General features: G+C 34.7%; 10 protein-coding genes across 10 annotated transcripts; 5 read left to right on the top strand and 5 right to left on the bottom strand.

Moving 5' to 3' along the window:
* Positions 1-330: 330 nt before the first annotated feature.
* Positions 331-2,244, top strand: DFA_07809 (uncharacterized protein; the record flags this gene model as incomplete). Its single annotated transcript, XM_004355253.1, has 6 exons — positions 331-486; positions 720-873; positions 956-1,050; positions 1,114-1,253; positions 1,352-1,445; positions 1,525-2,244. The coding sequence occupies 6 exons, from the start codon at positions 331-333 to the stop codon at positions 2,242-2,244; spliced, it is 1,359 nt and encodes a 452-aa protein (XP_004355305.1).
* A 55-nt stretch (positions 2,245-2,299) lies between these two features.
* Positions 2,300-6,428, top strand: DFA_07808 (gp64 and disintegrin-like protein; the record flags this gene model as incomplete). The annotated part of the gene is made up of 13 exons (XM_004355252.1): positions 2,300-2,303; positions 2,653-2,769; positions 2,880-3,085; positions 3,178-3,311; positions 3,391-3,499; positions 3,588-3,768; positions 3,828-4,216; positions 4,286-4,411; positions 4,728-4,878; positions 4,963-5,201; positions 5,286-5,440; positions 5,510-5,606; positions 5,703-6,428. The coding sequence occupies 13 exons, from the start codon at positions 2,300-2,302 to the stop codon at positions 6,426-6,428; spliced, it is 2,634 nt and encodes an 877-aa protein (XP_004355304.1).
* Positions 6,429-6,599: 171 nt separating this feature from the next.
* On the bottom strand, positions 6,600-8,483 carry plbG (phospholipase B-like protein; the record flags this gene model as incomplete). Its single annotated transcript, XM_004355251.1, has 2 exons — positions 6,600-7,083; positions 7,177-8,483. 2 exons carry the CDS (start codon positions 8,481-8,483, stop codon positions 6,600-6,602), a joined length of 1,791 nt encoding a protein of 596 aa, XP_004355303.1.
* Positions 8,484-9,471: 988 nt separating this feature from the next.
* On the top strand, positions 9,472-10,794 carry arrB (ADP-ribosylation like factor; the record flags this gene model as incomplete). Its single annotated transcript, XM_004355250.1, has 6 exons — positions 9,472-9,479; positions 9,707-9,773; positions 9,807-10,040; positions 10,170-10,190; positions 10,286-10,418; positions 10,493-10,794. The coding sequence occupies 6 exons, from the start codon at positions 9,472-9,474 to the stop codon at positions 10,792-10,794; spliced, it is 765 nt and encodes a 254-aa protein (XP_004355302.1).
* A 384-nt stretch (positions 10,795-11,178) lies between these two features.
* On the bottom strand, positions 11,179-13,870 carry DFA_07805 (uncharacterized protein; the record flags this gene model as incomplete). The annotated part of the gene is made up of 4 exons (XM_004355249.1): positions 11,179-12,112; positions 12,189-12,467; positions 13,459-13,523; positions 13,613-13,870. The coding sequence occupies 4 exons, from the start codon at positions 13,868-13,870 to the stop codon at positions 11,179-11,181; spliced, it is 1,536 nt and encodes a 511-aa protein (XP_004355301.1).
* A 788-nt stretch (positions 13,871-14,658) lies between these two features.
* On the top strand, positions 14,659-15,417 carry nip7 (60S ribosome subunit biogenesis protein; the record flags this gene model as incomplete). The annotated part of the gene is made up of 3 exons (XM_004355248.1): positions 14,659-14,714; positions 14,826-15,051; positions 15,157-15,417. The coding sequence occupies 3 exons, from the start codon at positions 14,659-14,661 to the stop codon at positions 15,415-15,417; spliced, it is 543 nt and encodes a 180-aa protein (XP_004355300.1).
* A 668-nt stretch (positions 15,418-16,085) lies between these two features.
* On the bottom strand, positions 16,086-16,456 carry cks1 (cyclin-dependent kinases regulatory subunit; the record flags this gene model as incomplete). Its single annotated transcript, XM_004355247.1, has 2 exons — positions 16,086-16,281; positions 16,401-16,456. The coding sequence occupies 2 exons, from the start codon at positions 16,454-16,456 to the stop codon at positions 16,086-16,088; spliced, it is 252 nt and encodes an 83-aa protein (XP_004355299.1).
* Positions 16,457-16,902: 446 nt separating this feature from the next.
* On the bottom strand, positions 16,903-17,860 carry DFA_07802 (Rhamnolipids biosynthesis 3-oxoacyl reductase; the record flags this gene model as incomplete). The annotated part of the gene is made up of 3 exons (XM_004355246.1): positions 16,903-17,458; positions 17,536-17,698; positions 17,785-17,860. The coding sequence occupies 3 exons, from the start codon at positions 17,858-17,860 to the stop codon at positions 16,903-16,905; spliced, it is 795 nt and encodes a 264-aa protein (XP_004355298.1).
* Positions 17,861-18,187: 327 nt separating this feature from the next.
* On the bottom strand, positions 18,188-20,313 carry cct2 (chaperonin containing TCP1 beta subunit; the record flags this gene model as incomplete). The annotated part of the gene is made up of 4 exons (XM_004355245.1): positions 18,188-19,341; positions 19,420-19,798; positions 20,067-20,135; positions 20,308-20,313. 4 exons carry the CDS (start codon positions 20,311-20,313, stop codon positions 18,188-18,190), a joined length of 1,608 nt encoding a protein of 535 aa, XP_004355297.1.
* A 662-nt stretch (positions 20,314-20,975) lies between these two features.
* Positions 20,976-21,584, top strand: ykt6 (longin domain-containing protein; the record flags this gene model as incomplete). The annotated part of the gene is made up of 1 exon (XM_004355244.1): positions 20,976-21,584. The coding sequence occupies one exon, from the start codon at positions 20,976-20,978 to the stop codon at positions 21,582-21,584; it is 609 nt and encodes a 202-aa protein (XP_004355296.1).
* Positions 21,585-21,642: the final 58 nt, after the last annotated feature.

Below are 21,642 nucleotides of genomic sequence, written 5' to 3'. Positions count from 1 at the left end.
TTTGGGTGAGCATCCTTGTGTTCTTCTGTATTATAAATATAAATAAATAATTTATGTGTTCTAGAACTGAAACTCCTCCCCCTCCTCCTTACAATCAATCAACCAACTAACTAATATATATATCAATCTATCAATCTAACAGCATAGCAAAACATATGAGTAGTGGGTGTTGGTGGTATTATGAATGTTTAGTTTACATGACATTCATTTAGATAGACAGAGATAGAATTAGTTGTTCCAAATCCGCTTGGGATGGAGCCTTTAAGTAATTCTTTTCAAGTGTCTGCATAGAACCAGAGAGAAAGAGAGTTACAGTGAATAATAATAATTATGAAAAGTTGCAACATGTTGGTGGCAACCCGACATGGTCTTAAGAATGATTGCATTGCTCTCCGTGAAATTCCAACCAGATCCTGTGTTCAAAAAACTTATACACGTGATGAAGGAAATGTGGCAGACAGATTGTATTACTCCATCTCATTCATTGTTTATTATTTTAAATAATATTATTACTTTAATATTATTTATCAACGTTGTCAAATTTGAAAAGTGATCCCAGCCCCACCAGATTTTTGCAAAAAGTCTCACTTTAAAAAAACGTCTGTCTATCGATTCAATGGACCATCGCTCTACAACGATAGTTCTCTTCTCTCCTTTACTCATTATTTATATTTATATTTTTATATTATATTTATTTATATTTATTTATAGATAGATAGTTTTCAACGACGATGATGATTAAAATCGTACTTTTAGTTTTCATTGTGTGTGTAGCTCGTACTAGTTTAGCACAATGTTTTGTTAGTCCAAACTCAAAGATCTGCGCTGCTGAAGGTCAATTTTGTGATAATCTTGACTCTGTATGTCAAATAGGTATGTGAATATAGATAAAGATAGATAGATATTAGATACAACAACAAACATAAAATATTAATATTTAATATTTGTACCAAAGGTTACTTTTGTGGTGCAAATCCCACGTCTCCATCAGGTGGTGACCAATCTGTGATGGCTGATGGTCAAGGATCATTTGAACCAATTCCAAAAACTGTGAGTAAATCAATTTCAGACTCTGAAACTAATATTAATATTTAATATTTTGAAATATTTTAGATTTGTATCAAAAATCTCAAACAAGGAGACAGATGGTATCCAGGTGACGAATGTGAACCTGGAACATACCAAAATACAATGAATAATAACCCAACCCCTACTTGTCAACCCATCTACTGGGCATCTCTCTCTCAAGATTGGTATGTTATTTAATTTATTAATTAATCTTCAACAACAACCGTTGATCAATATTGACTTTATACCTTTTTTTTTTCCATCAACATATACTATACTATAGTCAAACAAATACTGATTGTCAACCAGGATTAGAATGTTCTCCAGATAAAAAATGTGAACCAACTGGATTAGCTGGAGATATTCAATGTGAAATGGTAAGTTATATTGATTGATTGATTGATCACACTTATTTATTTATTTAATATTAAATTACTTTTCTTTTTTTTTTTTTAGGATTCTCAATGTCAATTTGGATTACGTTGTAATACATCAACTAATTTATGTGAGAAAAGATTAAAAGAAGGAGAGGAATGTACATTGTCAGAGTCGGCATGTGAAGAAACTCTTTTATGTGTCACTACCAATGACATTGATAACAAAAAGACATGTATTAAACCATTCTCATTGACCGAGGGTAATACGTGTGACGACCGTTTCGAGATATTCGATGGCCAGTCTGGTCTATACACAGGCCCATGTCAAGCAGGCCTTCTCTGTCCAGACAACACATGTGTCAAACCAACTTGGACAGAGCCATCAATCAACTGTACATCCGATTCATTCTGTAACAAGTACGAATCGTGTATCTGTCAAGGAGGAGCAAATAGCACAACGGGACAATGTGTACCAAAATACATAACAGACGTATCGATCATTCAAGAATGTGCCAGTCTCACCGCAGAATTAAATCAATGTATCATTGACAACAAATGTCAATCTCCATTCCTTGAATTCAACCAAGTGTATTCTCAATCGTGTATGATCAAGAATTGTGCATCGGCATGTGAGATCCAAGGTAAATGTTCAGTACCTGAATTTGACCTCCCATATAATTGTTTTGATGCCGATTTTGACTATGAATCCTATGGTACTTGTAGTAGTTCATCCAACACCATTCTACCAACTTTTATCTTTATTTCCATCTTGATGATCATCTCCTCACTTGTACTTTAAAAAAATAAAATGAAATATTTAAATATTCAACTGGTAACAGTTTTTCTTTTATTAAATGGGTAGATAAACGATGGGTACCAAGTTCATCACATCGTATTTATTTCACACAAAAGGCGAAGTTTCATCAAACGGTTCAGATCACCGATTTGTGTGAAAAATCTGTTTTCGTCGAATATCAGTGCTTTGGTTGCCTAATTTAGAATAAATTGGCTATGAAACATTTTCTTTCTTCTATTTTTAATTTTTTCGATTTTCGGGCTCATTGTTGGTTGGTTGATCAGCTGCCCATCGAAGCCGTCTCTCTCTTTACGACTTTTAGTTGATCAATACAATTTCTTATTTACTCTTATTATTAACAAATAATAATAATAATAATAATAATGTATAAATTAATTTTATTTTCTCTAGTTTTAATTTCACTAGTTGCTGTTTCATTTTCAGCCAAAGCATGCCAAAATACAAATGCTGACAAGGTGTGTGCATCAGAAGGGCAAGAGTGTGATGAATACTCAATTTGTCAACTAGGTATGAATAGATTTAAAAAAAAAGATATAACAATCCAAAAGTGATTAAATAGAATCTAACCTTTTAATTATTTTTTATTTTATTTTACTTTTTTTTTTTGATAATTAAAGGATACAATTGTGTTCGTAATCCATATGTCTCATCGGGTAGTGGAAGTGGATCTGGAAGTGGTTCGGGATCTGGAAGTGGTTCAGGATCTGGAAGTGGTTCGGGAAGTGGATCTGGATCTGGTTCAGGTTCAGGTTCACCCTTTAAGGAAGAAACTGCTGTATTAGATGACATTGGAGGTTCATCATTTGAACCAATTCCAGAAAGAGTATGATTCTATCTATCTTATCTATCAATATTTTAAACAATTTTAACATCAATTAAATTAATTATTCTTTTTTTTTTTTGTTTTTTTTAAAGATTTGCCAAAAGAAGTATGCAATTGGTGAAATATGTTATGGTGGTGACTGTGAAGAAGGAGCTATTTGTTATACCAGGCCTGGAACGGTTCCAACTTGTACCGCCATTTTTTGGGCTAGACTTGGTGAAACTTGGTATGTAAACATTGACCATTCTCTGTTTTTACTTTATTTCTAACCTTTTTCCCTTCCTCTCATTTTAATATAAATGTAGTAAATATATGATGGATTGTGCACCAGGACTTGAATGTGACCCAGCCAGTGACACTTGCGTACCCAAATTAAATGATGACGACATTAGAGAAGGATACCAATGTACTGGCGTAAGTACCCTTCTACTATTTATATCAGCTGATCATCTGATATCTATCTAAACATATATTAATGTATCCCCTTTTTTATTAATTCAAGGATTTACAATGTAAATTTGGATATTTTTGTAATGGAACTGAAAACAGATGCCAAGCTCGTGTTCCAGTTGGATCTGATTGTACTGATAATGATGACATTTGTCAAGAAACACTTAAATGTGTCATGACAAACAGTATTGACTACAAAAAGACATGTGTTGCTCCATTTACATTAACTGAAGGTTAGTGTCTCCATTTATTATTTTAAATAATTATTAATTTATTTATTTTTAATTTAAAGGTAATACTTGTGATAATGAGAATGAATATCTTGTAGGATTCCATGGATTATATGTTTCAGCATGTGAACCAGGTCTTTTATGTATTGAAAGTATTTGTGCTAAACCAAATTGGACAGAACCAACTTACAATTGCTCAACTGAAGCCAAATCATGTGGCTATTATGAAGAATGTAAATGTGTCGGTGGAAATAGCACTACTGGTCAATGCGTTGCTGAAGTTCAACCAGATTTGACTATCGCCCAAGAGTGTGCCAGTCTCGCCAAGGAATTCAATGAATGTATCGTTGAGAATGAATGTCAATTCCCAGAATTAAATGTCAATGGTCCATCTCCCAAATCTTGCCAGATGCGTCACTGTGGTTCCATTACCTGTGAAATTCAAAGCAAGGTACATATACCATCTATATTAATATCAAATTATTTATTTATTCAATTCAATTTTATTTATTTATTTTAGTGTATTTATGACCCAGAGATCTATGTTAGATGCACGGTACCAGACTTTGACTATGAAGACTATGGAATTTGTGGAAACACCTCATTTGCCAACACCATCACCCCAACAACCATGTTGTTTATGATTGTATTAACCTTTGCAATCGGATTACTAATTTAATTTAAAAAACCGTCGATATTCAAATAAAAACCTCTTTTCTTTGTATAAATTTAGACAAGAGATATAAATCTAGTTTTGTGTGCGAGGATCGGATCTCTGGCTTGCCAACGATGCACCATTCATCAAATTGAACAAGTTCATGGAAAATCTCATCCCGATCCGCAAAAAAAAAACAAGGTTTTTTAGGATATTTTTCGATCACTCTCGCGGTTGAAGTTTGATGACCATTTCAGACCGGTCAGTGTTGTTTATCACTTTGTTGTTAACAAATAAATTTCAATAGAAACAAATAATGTCTAAATTTATTCTATTACTTGTTCTTTTAGTTGCTTGTGTAGCTTTGTCAGCTGCTCAAAGATGTGAGCAAACTAACGGAGCTAAATTATGTCAAGTAGAAGGTGCCCCATGCAACGAATGGACAAGATGTCAATATGGTAAATAATGATAAAAAACAAAAGGAATGATGATTAAAAATAGATTAACTAATATAAATTCAATTTGTCATTTAAATATTATAGGATATCATTGTGCCCCAAACCCATATTATCAGAGTGGTTCAGGAAGTGGTTCAGGTAGTGGATCTGGTAGTGGTTCAGGTAGTGGTTCTGGAAGTGGTTCAGGCTCTGGAAGTGGTTCAGGCAGTGGTTCTGGAGGTATTACTGCCGGCCCTTCTGCTGGCCCTTCTGGAAGTGGTTCAGCTCTCCCTTCATTGTTGGCTGATATTGGAGAAGACTCTTTTGAACCAATCCCAGCAAGAGTAAGTTCAAATCATTAATATTGTCTTGATCAATCAATCAATCCTTTTCCAAAAAAAAAAAAACTAACTTTTTTTAATTTACAGACATGTGTCAAAGATCTAGAACTTGGAGAACCATGTGATACCCCATACGCTAGATGTGCAGAAGGATTAGTCTGTGGAAACGAGCCAGCATTGGTCCCTTCTTCTTCAAACAGAACTTGCACCATCGTTCTTTTTGCTGCTCTTGGTGAAGATTGGTATGTAAAAAAAAAAATTCCAAACTTTTGGTTTGTTAATTTCTTCTTTTTTTTTTTTTTTAAATATAGTCAAACCAGATCTGACTGTTTACCCACTTTGACATGTGACCCATTCTCAGGCACATGTCTACCAGATGCTCCACCAGAAGGATATCAATGTATAGATGTATGTACATTTAAATTTAATTAAAAGTCTTTTCCCTTACTAACCAACCAAATCATTGTTGTTTAAATGATCCATTTATTTATTTAATTTCATTAGAGTATCCAATGTGCATTTGGATATTGGTGTAATGGTACTGATCATAGATGCCAAAAACGTTTCGCTGTTGGAGAAGACTGCACCAAAGCAAATTCGGCTTGTGATGAAACCCTTCTTTGTGCCGATCGTGACCCTTCCAATTACAACAAAACATGTATTGAACCATTCTCTCTTACTGAGGGTAAACAATGTAACGAGTTCTCTGAGAAACTCTATGGAGGTAGAGGAGAATACACTGCTCAATGCCAAGCTGGTCTTTTGTGCATCAACGAAGTTTGCACCAAACCAGAATTCACTGGCCCAAGCGTCAATTGTTCGGTCAGTGGAAACAACTGTTTGGCCGAATTTGAACAATGTACATGTGTTGCTGGAAACACCACCGACGGACAATGTGTAACTCATTTCCAAAAAGACCTCGACATTTGGACCCAATGTGCCACTCTTTCAGGTGAACTCGACAAGTGTATCATTGAGAATCAATGTCAATTCCCATTCATTCAAGTTTCAGAAAAGTCCTGTGTTATGAAACATTGTCGTGAACATATTTGCTCTATTCAAGGCCAATGTGCCTATTGGAAGCCAATCAACAATCCATGTATTGTTCCAGACTTTGACTATGGCTCCTTTGGTATTTGTGCTAGAAGTGCTGCCAACTCTATTACCACTCCAACCATCTCATCCATGATTGTTGTTTCCATCATTGCATTGTTTGGTTTATTATTCTAAAATAATCAACAATAATTGCCATCTCTAATAAAACTCATTATTATTATTTATTTATTTATTTAATCAACCTAAAATCAATCAATCAATCATCAAACATATGTTTATAAAAGTATTTCTTTTCTTAGAGTATTTATTTTTCAAATTGTATTATTATTATTATTTATTTTCATTTTAAAAAGAAACCCAATCAAAATTCCAAATATCAGGTAAACCAATATGAGAAGTAGAATTAAATATAGGATTGGAAGAATATTGGAAATAAGGTAGACCTTGATGAGTAGGTCCTGAAATGGCCGAACATGAAAGTGTTTGGATTAATTGAGAAGATGTGATCTTGGAGTCGACGCCTCCGAATGCAACGGGGTTTGGTAGTAGATCGGCTCTTGATGAAATAGAATTGGATGGACTTCCAAGAGAAAGTGGGTCATATTTGTAGTAGTTGTATTGCATCATCTCTTGCATACCTTCAAATGTTTGAATATCGGTTGCATTTCTACCAAATATCAAAGCTCTCGGACAAGATTGATAACTATAACTATCACCATACTTTTGTTGCATGGCTGGATACCCTGAAATATTATAAATCTCTTCAAAATATGGTATATTATATGATGGCCATACTTGATTCTTGTCTAATATTTGTGACATGTCTTGCCTAAAATAAATAAACAAAAGAAAGTTAATAAATAATTAACTATTATTATTATTTTCTTTTTTCTTTTTTTTTGTTTCATTTTTCTTTTCTTACATTTCACAATAACCAGGAATTTGTTCAAGAACCCAAAAAGTATTATCAGGTAATGATTGAGATGGAGAGAATAATTTATAATCGAAAATCATCCATTGATTATTATAGGTACCAGAATTGTATTGTTGGAAGGTGAGTGCCCAAGAGGGAGCTGATTGAGCGAGTATGTTGGAGATGACAGCACGTTGCCAGACCAACAGTGTCTCTGGCAATACAAACATGTAGAGTGTTTCATTGTAGATATTGTTGGTGGTCTCCATGACGGCGAGATTAGCACCAGTCATGTAAAAGTCATCCTTGCTCGAGAGGAAACCTGGCGACGACGAGAATGACACGTGGTAACTGAGCTTGAATTGTTGTAATGCAAAGTTGTAAAACTTGTAGATACGCATCATTCCATAATAGTAACGCCATGTAGTGTGTGCAAAATAGGCGTCTTGATTACCCGGTAGTAAACGAACCAACGCTGAACAATCGAGGAAATCAATGTCGTCATCGTACCCATCCATGTCTTGGAACCCGTTAAATAAGTGTTTCTGCATACGTCCACTCTTACTCTCGACAGCTGGTTCCCCATACAATGTGTTTAAAGTTTGCAAGTCGCCTGCCGATGTCAACAGATACAACTGCATTTGGCTCATTACATTTGATTGGCCAAAAGTACTTGCTTGGTATCCACCTACAATACCATCAAACTGTGCCATGATCAGTTTAACCGAGTGCCAATAGATCGTAGAGTTGATCGAATAACTGTATTCACCAAATGATTGGTCGTCATCATCCAAGTTGAAAGGATGAGTTAAATCGGGTTGAGAGTCACTTTCCAACATTGCAACACCTTTACGTACCCATGCCAATTGTGCAGACATGAATGATAAGAGTGTTGCAGAGGGAGTACTATTTTTGAATTCTCCGGCTGCGAAATTTGTGTACATTTGATTGATACGTTCTGCCGTCATGATACCTTCAACGTAACCACCCAAATATGTTTGTAGACAATCATCATTGACTACACCAAACGATGTGACGTTGAGTCTGCCCCAACCAGTAGTTGCAATGTCGTCGCTAAAGCTAGCTTGGATGATTGTGTTGGATGGTGTTGCTTGTGAGCCTGCAGCCTGCTGGCTGATTGCCAAATAACCACCGTTCACATACAACACATAGACACTGTTGGTAGTAGATGTAGTGTAGACAGACTTGTCAATAGTGACGGCCGGATAATTCATATATGATTCACATCCATTATCTACTGCTACTACTATTGATACAATGAATAGTAATAATAATATTGATATAGTTGATTTCATTCTCTTTATCTATCTTTTTATCTCTTCAATATAAACAAATAAATAAATATATATACAAGTGAAGAATGATGAAGATGATAAAAAAGGGGTGAGGAAGAGGAATGGGTGTTTATAAACATGACGGGGGGTAAGATTTTGAATGCTCTACTCTGTTTTCTCTCCCAATAATAAATGAATTCAGATGAGATAATTTTTGTAAAAACAGCAAAGACAGACGAAGGGTCACTGGTGCCTGGCCTCCCCACTCTCACCAAGGATGGGACAATGACCCGAGTCAGAGTCAATTCTATTTATTATTAAAAAACAAAAACACTGATTAGTGAATGGTCTAAACAGGACAGGACAGGACAGGACAGGACAGGATAATCACTACCCAGTTTGATAGGATAGGTTGGGTTTTCTGTTTCAACAAACACAACCTTGTTGCAAATTTTAAAAAACTTTGTTACCAGAGGGCTTAACCATAATCTTGATTTGAATTCTGGTCCAGAATATAGTTAATTTGGTTGGATAATCTTGGTCTCTTTATATTAAATAGATAGATTAGAATAATATTGATAGTAATGATATTTTGATTATATTTGATTTTATACAATTAATTTGATAACCTTAAACTAAACTGAGGAGTGGTCATGCATCTATCTATCTATCTATCTAGAGTGAGTGTGAGGTGAGAGGAAATAGCAGAAAATAGCAGCAACTTGCTATCACCCAACTCACACTCACTCCGTAATGGGACTGACATAATGATTTGAATAAGAGGGACAACCTGTATAATGAGGAAATAGTATTAAAAAGATTAGTTTAAACCTAAACACCAATACATTACTCTTTAGAATAATTGATATCCACAAAGACATCAAAGAGAATTCCGTTCGTCGTATATACCGATGCGATTGTCCATACAGCTCTTTTTGGCTCTCTATCTCTGCAAAGCGTCATTTAACTGGAAGATGTAAAGATCACCAATTAGCTGATTTTAAATAAAATGTTAAGGTACAAACAATTCCATGTAGTGTAGACCTTGACCATTCTCTCCACGTCTTATCCTCTTCTTCTATTTCAACTTGAAGTGCTCTGCGAATTGGTTTATCTCTTTCAATGTTGCCTTAGGTGTTTGTTGATGGGTCTATATATTACTACTATGATGTGATGGATGGTAATAGAGTTGTTCACAAAGAGAGAGAGGTGTCTTTTTTTTTTTTTTTTTTTTTTTTGCAAAGAAGTAGTCCTGAATTACTCAAGGGTTCAACAGACACGTTTTATTGCACAAACACCACTAAGAGTATAGTTTGTTAAAAGTTACATATTACGTATCGATAGATTCAAGAAGAAGAACAGACCGATCAAGAGAAGAACAACAAAGATATGGGTAAAGGATTGTCAAAACTATTCAGTAAAAAGAAAGAGACTAGAGTGTTGATGTTGGGTTTGGACGCTGCAGGCAAAACATCGCTACTCTATCGTGTCAAGCTTAAAGAGAGTGTGCCGTCAGTGCCCACCGTTGGTTTCACTGTTGAAACTATTAAATTCCATAATACTTCATTCACTATTTGGGTATGTATAGATAGATAGATAGATATAGACTACTTAGTAGTAGTAGAGTCTCTTCATTTTGTATCGGGATTATTTATATTAACATGTTTGTTTAAACAACCAAACCAAATATACTGTATATATATATAGGATGTTGGAGGCCAAGATAAGGTATGTATCATTGCATTGTCATTTACCATTCATTCAATCATTCATTCATTAACATATATATAACCTATCTTATCTATTCCTAATTCTTCTTTTAGATTCGTAATCTTTGGAGACATTATTATGTTGGTACACAAGTATTGATTTATGTCATTGACAGTAGCGATAGAGAAAGATTAGAAGAATCAAAACAACAATTATATCGTGTATTGAATGATCCTGAAATGAGAGGTATGTATTATTGTTTTATACACATGTATATATATTGGTCCATTGTTACTAATGTATAAATGATTGTATAATAGAACCATTATTATTGGTATTTGCAAACAAATGTGATATTGTTGGAGCAATGCCAGTCGATGAGATATCAGAGAAACTTGGTTTGAATCAACTTGTAAATAGAAAGTGGACCATCTTTGCATCATGTGCAATCACTGGACAAGGTGTTGAAGAAGGTTTCTCATGGCTACAAGATGAATTATTATTATCCAACAAGGGTAAAAAGAAATCTTCAAAATCATCTAAATCCAACAATAACAATAATAATAATGCTGCTTCTTCATCCTCTACGAATACAATAACTCCAACTCCAATACAAACTTAAAAAACCGCGATTGTTTAATTAATATCCCAAGAGTATCTTCCTACTCCTACTCCTCTCCATCCCTCCTAACGATTGTACAAACAAACGAACAAACGAACGAACAAATATGATCAAATTTGATCAACGACATATTTATATTATTATTATTAACCAACGCTGCAATTCCTCGATTGAATTGGCCCCCCCTCCTCCTCCTCCTTAAAAGATTGTATTTTTATACTTTTTCATACATGTACAATTATTAAAATCAAAATATATATAGGATTAACAAACTATTTATTTATTATTAATCATCTAAATTTATTTTAAAAGAAGTTTTATTTATTATTATTATTATTATTAAATTGGCGTGTACTCTACCTTGAACAAAGGTAGTACTACTTTCTAAGCAATTTTCATAAATTTTGTTCTTTGACGAATTCTCTTTCGAATCATCAATATACTTGCAGTGGCTGCTCCTCCCAATGCAACATACATTATCTTGGAATCCATCCATCCAGCAATATCAATTTTCTTTGGTTCATTACTAATTTGTTGTGATTGTTGTTGTTGGGATTGTTGTTGTTGTTGAGATTGTTGTTGTTGAGATTGTTGTTGTTGAGCTTGTTGAGCTTGTTCTGATGGTTGGTATGGTTTACGTGCTTGTTGTTGAGCATGTTGAGGTGGATGTTGTTGAGGTTGTCTGTGTTGGTGTTGTGGATTCACAGGTTGAGCTGGATAATGATGATGGTGTTGTGGAGGTTGTTGTTGGCCATGTTGTTGAGCTTGAGCTTGTTGTTGTCTTTGTTGGTATTGTTGTTGAGCTTGTTGTTGAGCTTGGAGATTGGATTGTTGTTGAGCTTGTTGAGCTTGTTGGGCACGTTGTTGAGCTTGTTGATTAGCTTGAGCTTGTTGAGCTTGTTGATTAGCTTGAGCTTGTTGAGCTTGTTGAGCTTGTTGTTGTTGGAATTGCTCTTGATATTGTTGTCTCATCTTCTCTTGTTCTTGTAATTTTTGTTGTTCCTTTTGTTGTTCCAATAGTTTTTTTTGGAGGGTCATTTGCTCGATTGCCTGCTCGTCTTGTCCGTACTGTTGGTATGCTGGCATGGGTGGGTTGTATGGGTGCACTGGCAAAGGGGTCGATGGACCCTCTTGTTGCTGATGCTGTGACTGTGCAGCTGCCCCACGCTCGACAAACTGCGCACCCTCTTCGATTGGTGGTGGCGAAAGATGTGGGTATTGTGTTGGGGTAGCTTCCTTGTACCCAGTTTGCAAGAATGTCAACAATGAAGGTATACTTCGGTCTCCTGAATACTCGTACAATTGTCCATCGAATAACCTAACCAAATATAAATATATTAACATCATCATTCCAAAAATAAATAAATCATATGTTTGTTTTTGTTTTTACTTACAACTTAATGGTTGGATAGGCAACAATTTTAAAACGATGTAATAGAGCTGGGTCGGCAATACAATCGATCTTGGCAAAGTTGACATGACCCTTTAAGAGCAGTGCCAACTCGTGGTAGACGGGCTCGAATGCCTTGGAATGCTTGCACCAAGGTGCGTAGAAACAAACCATCCATATACCCTTGGTGACAAACGAATCGATGTTGCTACTATCCAAGTACAAAATACTGACCGATGTATCAGCTTCATGTGATAGTGCTATCCTATTTATCATCAAACAACTATATAAAATAAATAATAAAACTAATATTCTCCTCATTTCCTTTTTTTTTTTGGTGATTTTTGATCAAACCAATAATAAATCTATTCTTTTCTCTGATAATTTTAGGTGTTATATATATTGGAAAGAGATTGGTTGGTGTAACAAACAAAACAAATAAATAATAATAAATATATATAAAAAAGGAAAGGATTATTTAAAGTTGGGTAGGGTATGAGCGTATAAACAAAACACCACCATAAATAACAACAACAATATATTTGTTCTGGCTGGCTGGCTTGACTGGATGATATGTATAGATGATATCCAATTTTAAAGTGAATTGAATTTACACAACACAACAATCCTATAGTGACGCTCCTCCTCTCTTCCTTTCCCACTTTAGAGTCCCCACCCAATGTAATAATGGATGGGGGGGTGGGACTGGACACACTTTGTAAGTTTTTTTTTTTAAACCACCAACTTTTAGATGTTTAAAGACACAAACAATGAATGGGATGAATGGATATAAAACACCACGATCGTGGTGGTGGTGATCTATAGAACAGATGGTGGTGCATATGGAGTGAGAAGAGAGGTGGGGAAATGGAATGAACAGTGCACAGTCAGACTACAACAAATGGATCAAGAAAGTACAACACTACAAAAATAATAAAATAAAAATAAAGAAGAATAAGAACTTAAAGTAAATAAATAGTTGATAGGATAGAATAGATTGATAGATTTGATTGATAGAGAGTAGAGAAACTAAACTCCCATTTGTGATTTACAGAATAAAGAGTAAGGGTGACTCTTTTTTTTTTTGGATTGATCATCAATATTCCACATTCAAATGGAATAGGTCACATGTTGTCGTACCCCCAAGATAGTAATAATCGATATATAATAATTGATTGATTGTTGTTGGAGAGATGAGATTGAATTATATTCCAATGTCCATTCTTCTTTTTTTTGAGATATAGATCGATTTATTGTACTGCTAAAGTGTTTACTTGAACTTTCTGTTGACAGCAGCCATTTCTTCTCTCTTCTTCTTACCACCTTGGAAGGAACCGAGCTATAAGTATCATAATAGTGATGATGGATAAAGGTTTGTTAATACTCAAATGTCTTTCTTTCTCTTATTCAAATCTATATCTATCATACCTTCTTCTTGGCGACCTTGAGGGCTCTCTTATCCAAACCAGACTTCAAAAGTTCTTGAATACGCTTTTCGTATGGAGCGAAACCAGCAACTTCACGGATGAGGTCACGGATGACTGGTAATCTCTTGGAGACAGAGGTCTTCTTGGCGACTGGCTTTCTGATGTCAACTGGGTGACCTCTGTTGAAACCAACAGCGATATTTGAACGTCTGACGGTTGGTCTTGGGTTAGTTGAGTTTTGCTTAACAGTGGTGGACATTGTGATCTATAGTTAAAGTGTGTGTGAATGATGAGATATCTGTTAACTAACTGTTCCTATCTACTATTCTCTTTTCTTCCTGTCTGTCTCTCTATGACATACCTGAAACGTTATCGATAAGCAGAGATAGGTCTCCCAGCAAAATTTGATAATCTCGAGAGGGACGGCATGCTCAGGCAGGCTCGCTCAAAAAAAACAAAAAATTGTGATTATTTTGTCAAAATTCATAAATTACGAAAGAAATGAATGCCCGCATAGACTAATACCAACTGACCCGGGATCACAGTCAGAGTAATATATTAATATATATACATTGATCAATGTTACTATACACTATGTACGTATAGATGTATAGTAATTCATAGGAATAATCGAAATTGTTTCATATTTTTCAAAGTCACACCCAATCCCAAATTCATGAAGTATTATTTATTTGGTTGGTGAGTGTGATTGATCTATTCTATGCTGTGTACAATTTGATTTGGGTCAAGTGTAGTTCTTATATTTTAAATAAATAATGATACAATGGTTTGTGATAAGAGAGAGAGAATCAAATCAACAAAGAAAGGAGGACCTTTGTTGATATTAATAAAATTTGGACGTTTAAAAAATTTTGAGCGAGGGTGTCACTCGGTCGTTTTTTGCTAGCATTATTATTATTACTATTTATCATATTTACTTTTTATTTATACTTACTCTTTCTATTCACAACAGTCTCTATACATATACACGATATATATAGAGTTGGTTTATTATACATTACATACATATACATATACACATAGAAAATGAGAAAATTAACAGAGGAAGAAACAAAGGTTTTCTTTGAGAAGCTTATTAAATTGTAAGACCGACTCACAGAGACGAGTAGATAGACTAGATAGACTAGATGATAGATAGATAGATATATAGTAGATTATAGAAACATATTTACTTATTTGCATTCTTTATATAGTATCGGAAGAAATATATCATTGTTGATTGAAAGAAAGGATGAAGCACATTGTTTTAGAGTACAAAAGAATAAAGTATACTATGTAAATGAAGAGACTATGAAGAAGGCACAAAGCGTTCCAAGAGATTCACTTCAAAGTTTGGGTACATGTTTTGGAAAGTTTACAAAGACTGGAAAGTTTAAATTACAAATTACTTGTTTAGATTATTTAGCTCAATATGCCAAGGTAAATATATACAATAGATATATATGTTAAAGGTCAATATGATATACCCTTTAGTCTAGATTACTAATCATTCCATTCCGCGTCATTCAATATAATATAATATAGTATAAGGTATGGGTCAAGCCACAATCAGAAATGTCTTGGTTGTATGGAAATAATTTATTAAAGGCAGGTATGGGTAGAATCACAGAAGATACACCAGCCAATCAAGGTGTTGTTTTATTTTCAATGAATGATGTACCAATTGGATTTGGTACCACCTCAAAATCAACTCAAGATTGTAGAAAGTTGGATCCAACTGCCATGGTAGTTTATCATATTTGTGATGTTGGTGAATATTTGAGAGACGAAGATACTTTATTCTAAAAAAAAGAAATAAATAAATATCATCCCTTTTAAATATAAATATAAACTAATTAAGAATCATTAAAGAATAGGTTGTTTGTTGTATGTTGTTTGTTGTTAACACTATCGATTTATTTATTTATTTCTTATTTATTTAATAAATTGCTATTTAGTTATTTATTGATTGTTTGATTGATTGATTGTGGTTATTAAGGATGAGGATATGTTTGTTTGGTTGGTTGGTTGTTGGAAATGGAAAAAAAAAGAAAACTGGAATACGGGTTGTTCCATGGAAAATGTCTAAAAGTTGTAACTTGGTTAATGATGACTTAACTCAGAAACTGTTATTTTTTTTATATAAACATTGGTTTGTTTTGTAGTTAAGTGGTGTTGTTGATTTGGTTGATTGTTTGGTTGTTTGATTGATTTTGTTGGTTGGTTGGTTGGTTGGTTGGTTGTTGTGTTTCTAATTACAAGGCTATTGCTATTATTAATATTAATGATAAGTTGGATATGGTTGGTTGGTATGAATTATTCTAAGTTTTGGATTGATATGTATTCTATATTCTATATTATTATTATTATTATTATTATTATTATTATTATTATTATTATTATTATTATTATTATTATTGTTATCATCGTTATTTTTTTGTATTATTATTATTGATTATTACTATTTGATTTACTTAGAGATAATCAACGTCACTTGGAATTGGACCAGAATGAGGGCGTCTGAATAAAAGGATATGTGGTTCTGGTTTGTGATTGGCATAGTGTACCCAACCATCGGATTGACGAATACCAACCTTTCTACATTCATCCTCTGTCAATAACTTTCCTTTTGGAATGAGATTCGATATTTCAATTGGTAAGATTACATGTCTATATATGTGTTGATCGATCGCATATATAGGTTAGCATTGTCAATCAATCAATCAATCATCGTTAGTATTACTGTATGTTCCTCGATCTGTATTCTTCTACACAACCAAGACACATACCTATATTCGTATTGGTTGTCATAATATTTGTTAGAGTAGTGTGGACTAGCTGGCATGGTTGTTGTATTGTGCTGTATTGTATTCTAGAATCGATTGTATATTGTATGTTGTATATTGTAGAGTATGGTTTGAATATTCCAAGTAGTTGTATGTCTCTTTCTACTTCTTTGTTTGTATTGTCTTGTCTTCTCTCTCTCTCTAAAGACTTGTCTTCTTCTTCTTCTTTTGGGTGTTGGTGTGAATTTATATATAATAATAATTTATAAAACAAAATGAGGTGGGCTTGGTAAACTCTCCTTCATCTCAGTGCACTTCCCTCTTTTTTTCCGTTGTTTTTGAAAAGCTCCACCCCACACAAAATAAATTTAAAACAGGTTTTTTGGAGGGAAAACCTTGCTTGAACCTCCAATTTCAAAAACTATTTTATTAGTATTTATTATTATTGGCCAATTAATGAATGAATATGTGTCTCTCTTTCTCACACATCTATCTCTATCTTTCTTTAAAGATTTGAACTTATTAATATACCACCTTCAAGTGGTAAGATGGCACCAGTCATATAATTACAAGCATTGCTACAGAGAAAGAGGATGATACCTTCGAGATCACGGTCATTACCAAAACGACCAAGAGGACATCCGCTGGTGATGACCTCGGCAAACTTGTCAAAGGTGGCTTTGGTCATCTTGCTGTAAAAGGGGCCACAGGCAATTGCGTTGACTGTGATATTGTCGCCTGCTAGTCGACTGGCCAATGTACGTGTCAATTGGTGTACTGCAGCCTTGCTAGCACTATACGAGTAGGTTTCCAACGATGGTACTCTGATACCGTCGATTGACCCGATCGTAACAACCTTGCTAGGACTCTCTTTGGTGGCATTGGCACGTAGCAATGGTAGACATGCAACCGTTGTATTGAATACAGCCTTTACATTTAAATTCATTACCTTGTCCCATGCATGATCTGGAAATGTCTCTATCTCTTCTCCCCAATTACATCCACTATTATTTACCAATATATCTAAATGATTATCATGTAATGATATCTCTTTTGCTACCCTAAAATATCAACTTGATTAACATCAAAATGAACCCATATATCTGTAGATAGATATGTTTATATGTTTCACACATACTTTTTACATTCATCTTGTTTTGATAGATCAGCAGCTATAGCTATACATGAACCTGGACCAATTGAATTTAGTTGCTTTGCAGATTCATCTAATTTCTTTTTATCTCTTGATGCAATGTATACTTTGGCACCATTCTTTACCAATGCTAGTGATATTGAGTATCCTATCAATCATTCAATCAATCCTATTCATATTAATATCAGTTGATCTATCTCTATCTATCTATGATGATCACTCCAACATACATACCTATACCTCCCAATCCTCCACCTGTAACCAATGCTACCTTATCTTTAACTGAAAATAATATATTATTTGTACTCATCTTTCAATTTAATATATAGTTTATATATATATATATATTGTATAGTATAGTATATCTTCAATAAATAATGCAACAATGAATCAAACAAACACAACAATGCCAAAAAATTGTAAAATTAATTAAATCTTTGGATGATACCAAAAAAGGAAATCAAAGATATTTTAGATAATAATAATGGATATATTATATAGTTATTGATATAAATATATATATATATATATATATTATCTTATATATCTTTTTTTGTTTTAAATTTTATACGTGTATTATTTATTTATTATTTTTTTTTTGATTTTTTTTTAATATATATTATTATTTTTTCAATGTTTAATGACCTTGCATTGGTTGTCTCTTTCTTGGAGCAGCACGTAAAATGTCATCAACTCTCATAATCATTTCAGCAGCTTCGTGGGCAGATACCAAAACTTGTTGTTTGACCTTGAACGATTCGATGATACCCATTTCTTGACTGTTTCCGATGCAGCCATCCTTCATGTTGAGACCCATTTGGGATTGACCCTTGTGATGGGCGGCCTTGAGTTGAGCAACGAGGTCGGAACTGTCGTAACCGGCATTGTTGGCAATGATGGTTGGGATTTGACGGAGGGCACGGGCAAAGGCTTCAATGGCGAGTGCCTTTTTACCGGCAGTGTTGGCAGCGAGCTCGTCGACAGCCTTGGCCATCAACATCTCGGATGCACCACCACCGAGGACGGTACGGGTCTCTTGGACAGTGACCGAGAGAACGCAGAGGGCGTCGTGAATGGAACGCTCGGCTTCTTCGAGCATATGGGTGGTGGCACCACGCAAGACGATGGTGCAGGCTTGGCTTTGTGGACATCCAGAGAACTTGATGACCTTGTCTTCACCAATCAACACCTCTTCGATGAGCTTGCAAGTACCGATCTTGACGAGCTCGGGGTGATCAAAGGTCGAGACAATCTCGGCGCCAGTGACGAGGGCGAGACGTTCGACACCCTCGAAATCGGCGTGTTCGATCGACATGACTCCGTGTTCGGCAAAGTACTGCTCGGGCAAGTTGTAGATGAGCTGACGGTTGATAAAGCAGTTGATGCCGTGGTCGACAATCTTTTTGCACTTTTCGAGCATCTTTTGCTTCTCGGCGTCCTCCAACTTGCCGAGTTCGGCCATGCTGTCGACGACAACCTTGCCTCCGAAAATCTTGATCTTGTCAGTGTCCATGGCCGTGTTGGCAATGAGGATCTTGGGGTTCTCCATACGCTTGGGGCATCCGACACCAATCTTTTTCTCCAAAATGAATCCTTCGTCCAAGTAGGAGTCGCGCAACGAACCTCCCGACTTTTTGATAATGTGAATATTGTCCAAATTGATGTTGGCACTGTTACCAAGTCTGAGGACGGCATCGACTACCATGGTTGAAAAATGTTCCTTTTCAGAATGAACAATCTTTGAACTCAATGTTGTCTTTGCTATATTTATTAAATCTTCTCTGAATTTTACTAAAAAGTATAAAAGAATATTTAAAGTTAGTATATATATACAAGTTTGTTTTTTGGGGTAATAATATATATACGAACCTTTATCTGAAGAATGATCTTGAGCAGATTGTGAAAGAGTTGTACGAGCAGCATCCAAAGCTAATCTCCAACCTTCGATGATGGTTTGTGGATGTACCTTTTGGGCAATCAATCTCTCACCCTCTCTCAACAACTCACCGGCGAGTACGCAAACACTGGTTGTGCCATCACCGACTTCATCATCTTGAGTTCTAGAGATATCGACCAAAATCTTTGCAGCTGGGTTATCAATATATATCTTTGTGAGGATGGTAGCACCATCATTGGTAACTGTGATTTCATTTGGGTTGCTCATCGACATTAAGATCTTGTCCATACCCTTTGGTCCCAATGTTGACTTTACCAAATCTGTCAATGCAATTGCTCCAACAAATGATGACTATTGAATCGTGCGACAATGAATATATAAAGATCAAAAAAGATAAACGAATCATCAACCAATCATTTCAATGTTCCATAATATGTATGAGGTGGTGTATAATGTTAATGAAAATTCAATCAATCAATCAATCATAACATAACATAGTAGTAGAGTAATAATAATCGAGTAGTAGTAGTAATAGTGGTGGTATAATGTAAATGTAAGGTAATCATGTTAGTTTTCTTTTCTTTTTAGTTTGATCTATTTGTCTATGTTTGTAACTTACAAGACGAGCAATTTCACCTCTTTCTTCAGATGCATTCTGATTCATGATTGGAATTGGTTGTAAATTACTCTGTATGTATTATAGGTGTAGGTAGTTTGAAAAAGTAATGTTAGTTATCATCTTTCGTTTCTTTTGTTTGAGATAGACGAATGAATGATCATGATTTGTTTGTTGTCGTCTCGGCAGAAATGTATCATTCATTCATTGTCTACTTTTGCATGTTGTATTGCTCTAAACATACAGTCATTTTGATGTGATGTCGGTGGTATCTATTTATCGAATAGTAAGATAGATATAGATTGTTTGTAGGGTGCGCCTGACCTTCAACAATGAACCTCTCAGAGAGGGATCACCCAAACTTTTTGAAAAAAATTCAAAAAAAATAGCTCAAGAGGAAACCCTGCTCTCCTCTCATTAATTTTAATGAGGGAACACAAAGAGAGAATCAACACACCAAGAAAACGATGTAAATAAAAATCGAGTGTTAATGACTCATAAATAAATTAATAAACTAAACTAAACTCATCACACCTCCCAGAAAACATTCATTCATTCATTCATTATCTTTTTAACATTCATTCAAAGATATAAATTATTATTATTTTTAATAATAAAAAGTCAAGAAGAAAAAAAGTTGTTGTCTTGGACAAACAGGGTAGAAAATTCAATATAATATTATTATTATTTATTATTTTTTAGGAGAAGAATATTCACCACCACACCACTACGCATCGCGATTATTACATTTTTATAATTAGTTTATATTATTATTATTATATATATTATTATTATTATTTATTATTCACACATTACATATAACATAACAACAACATAGAACACCAGTTTTTAAAAGATAAGAAGATAAAGAACATAGTAGTAGTTATTTATATATATATTTTGTAGAGAGTCATGTACGTTTATTCAATATCAGTATTTAAAGTTGTTAGAGGAAGTAAACCGGTACTCTTAACGATTGTATATGAAGTATCGTCATTTGGATTCTTCCAAAGAGGGTCGGTCAAGGAAGTAGCCCTCTTTGTGTTGAGAGAGACTGTCGAGCGTACCAACATTGGTGAACGTGTCAGCATGGAGCACGAGCAGAGCAAGAAGGTGTGTCATGCAACCGCCGACAGCAAGGGATTGGCTTGTGCAGTATTGACAGACTCTGAATACCCAGGTGTAGTTGCACACAAGTTGGTTCGTCTGGTGTTGGAGCAATTCCACCAAACCTTTTCAGAGAGCAGTTGGAAATCGATCAGTGCCGACACTGAACTACAGTTACCTTCACTCCCACAACTCATTGCCACCTATCAAGACCCACACAAGGCTGATCCAATGCTCGGTCTCCAAAAGAACTTGGAAGAAACCATTACCATTGTCAAAAAGACCGTTCAACAATTGGGTGAGCGTGGAGAAAAGTTGGAAGACATTGCCATGAAGAGTGATGATTTATCTTTCCAATCAAAGGCATTCATGCAAAATGCTGAAAGAATGAACAAATGTTGTGGTTACCTTTAAATTAAAGTTATAAATATATATGGCAATTTACAATCAAGAAACATACAAATACACAAAC

This window comes from Cavenderia fasciculata, assembly GCF_000203815.1.
Source record: "Cavenderia fasciculata unplaced genomic scaffold Scf_ET2XIPL01COFD4-5, whole genome shotgun sequence".
Classification (NCBI taxonomy): domain Eukaryota; phylum Evosea; class Eumycetozoa; order Acytosteliales; family Cavenderiaceae; genus Cavenderia; species Cavenderia fasciculata.
The sequence above is the reverse complement of the archived record's forward strand: the minus strand, read 5'-3'. Positions and strand labels throughout refer to the sequence as shown.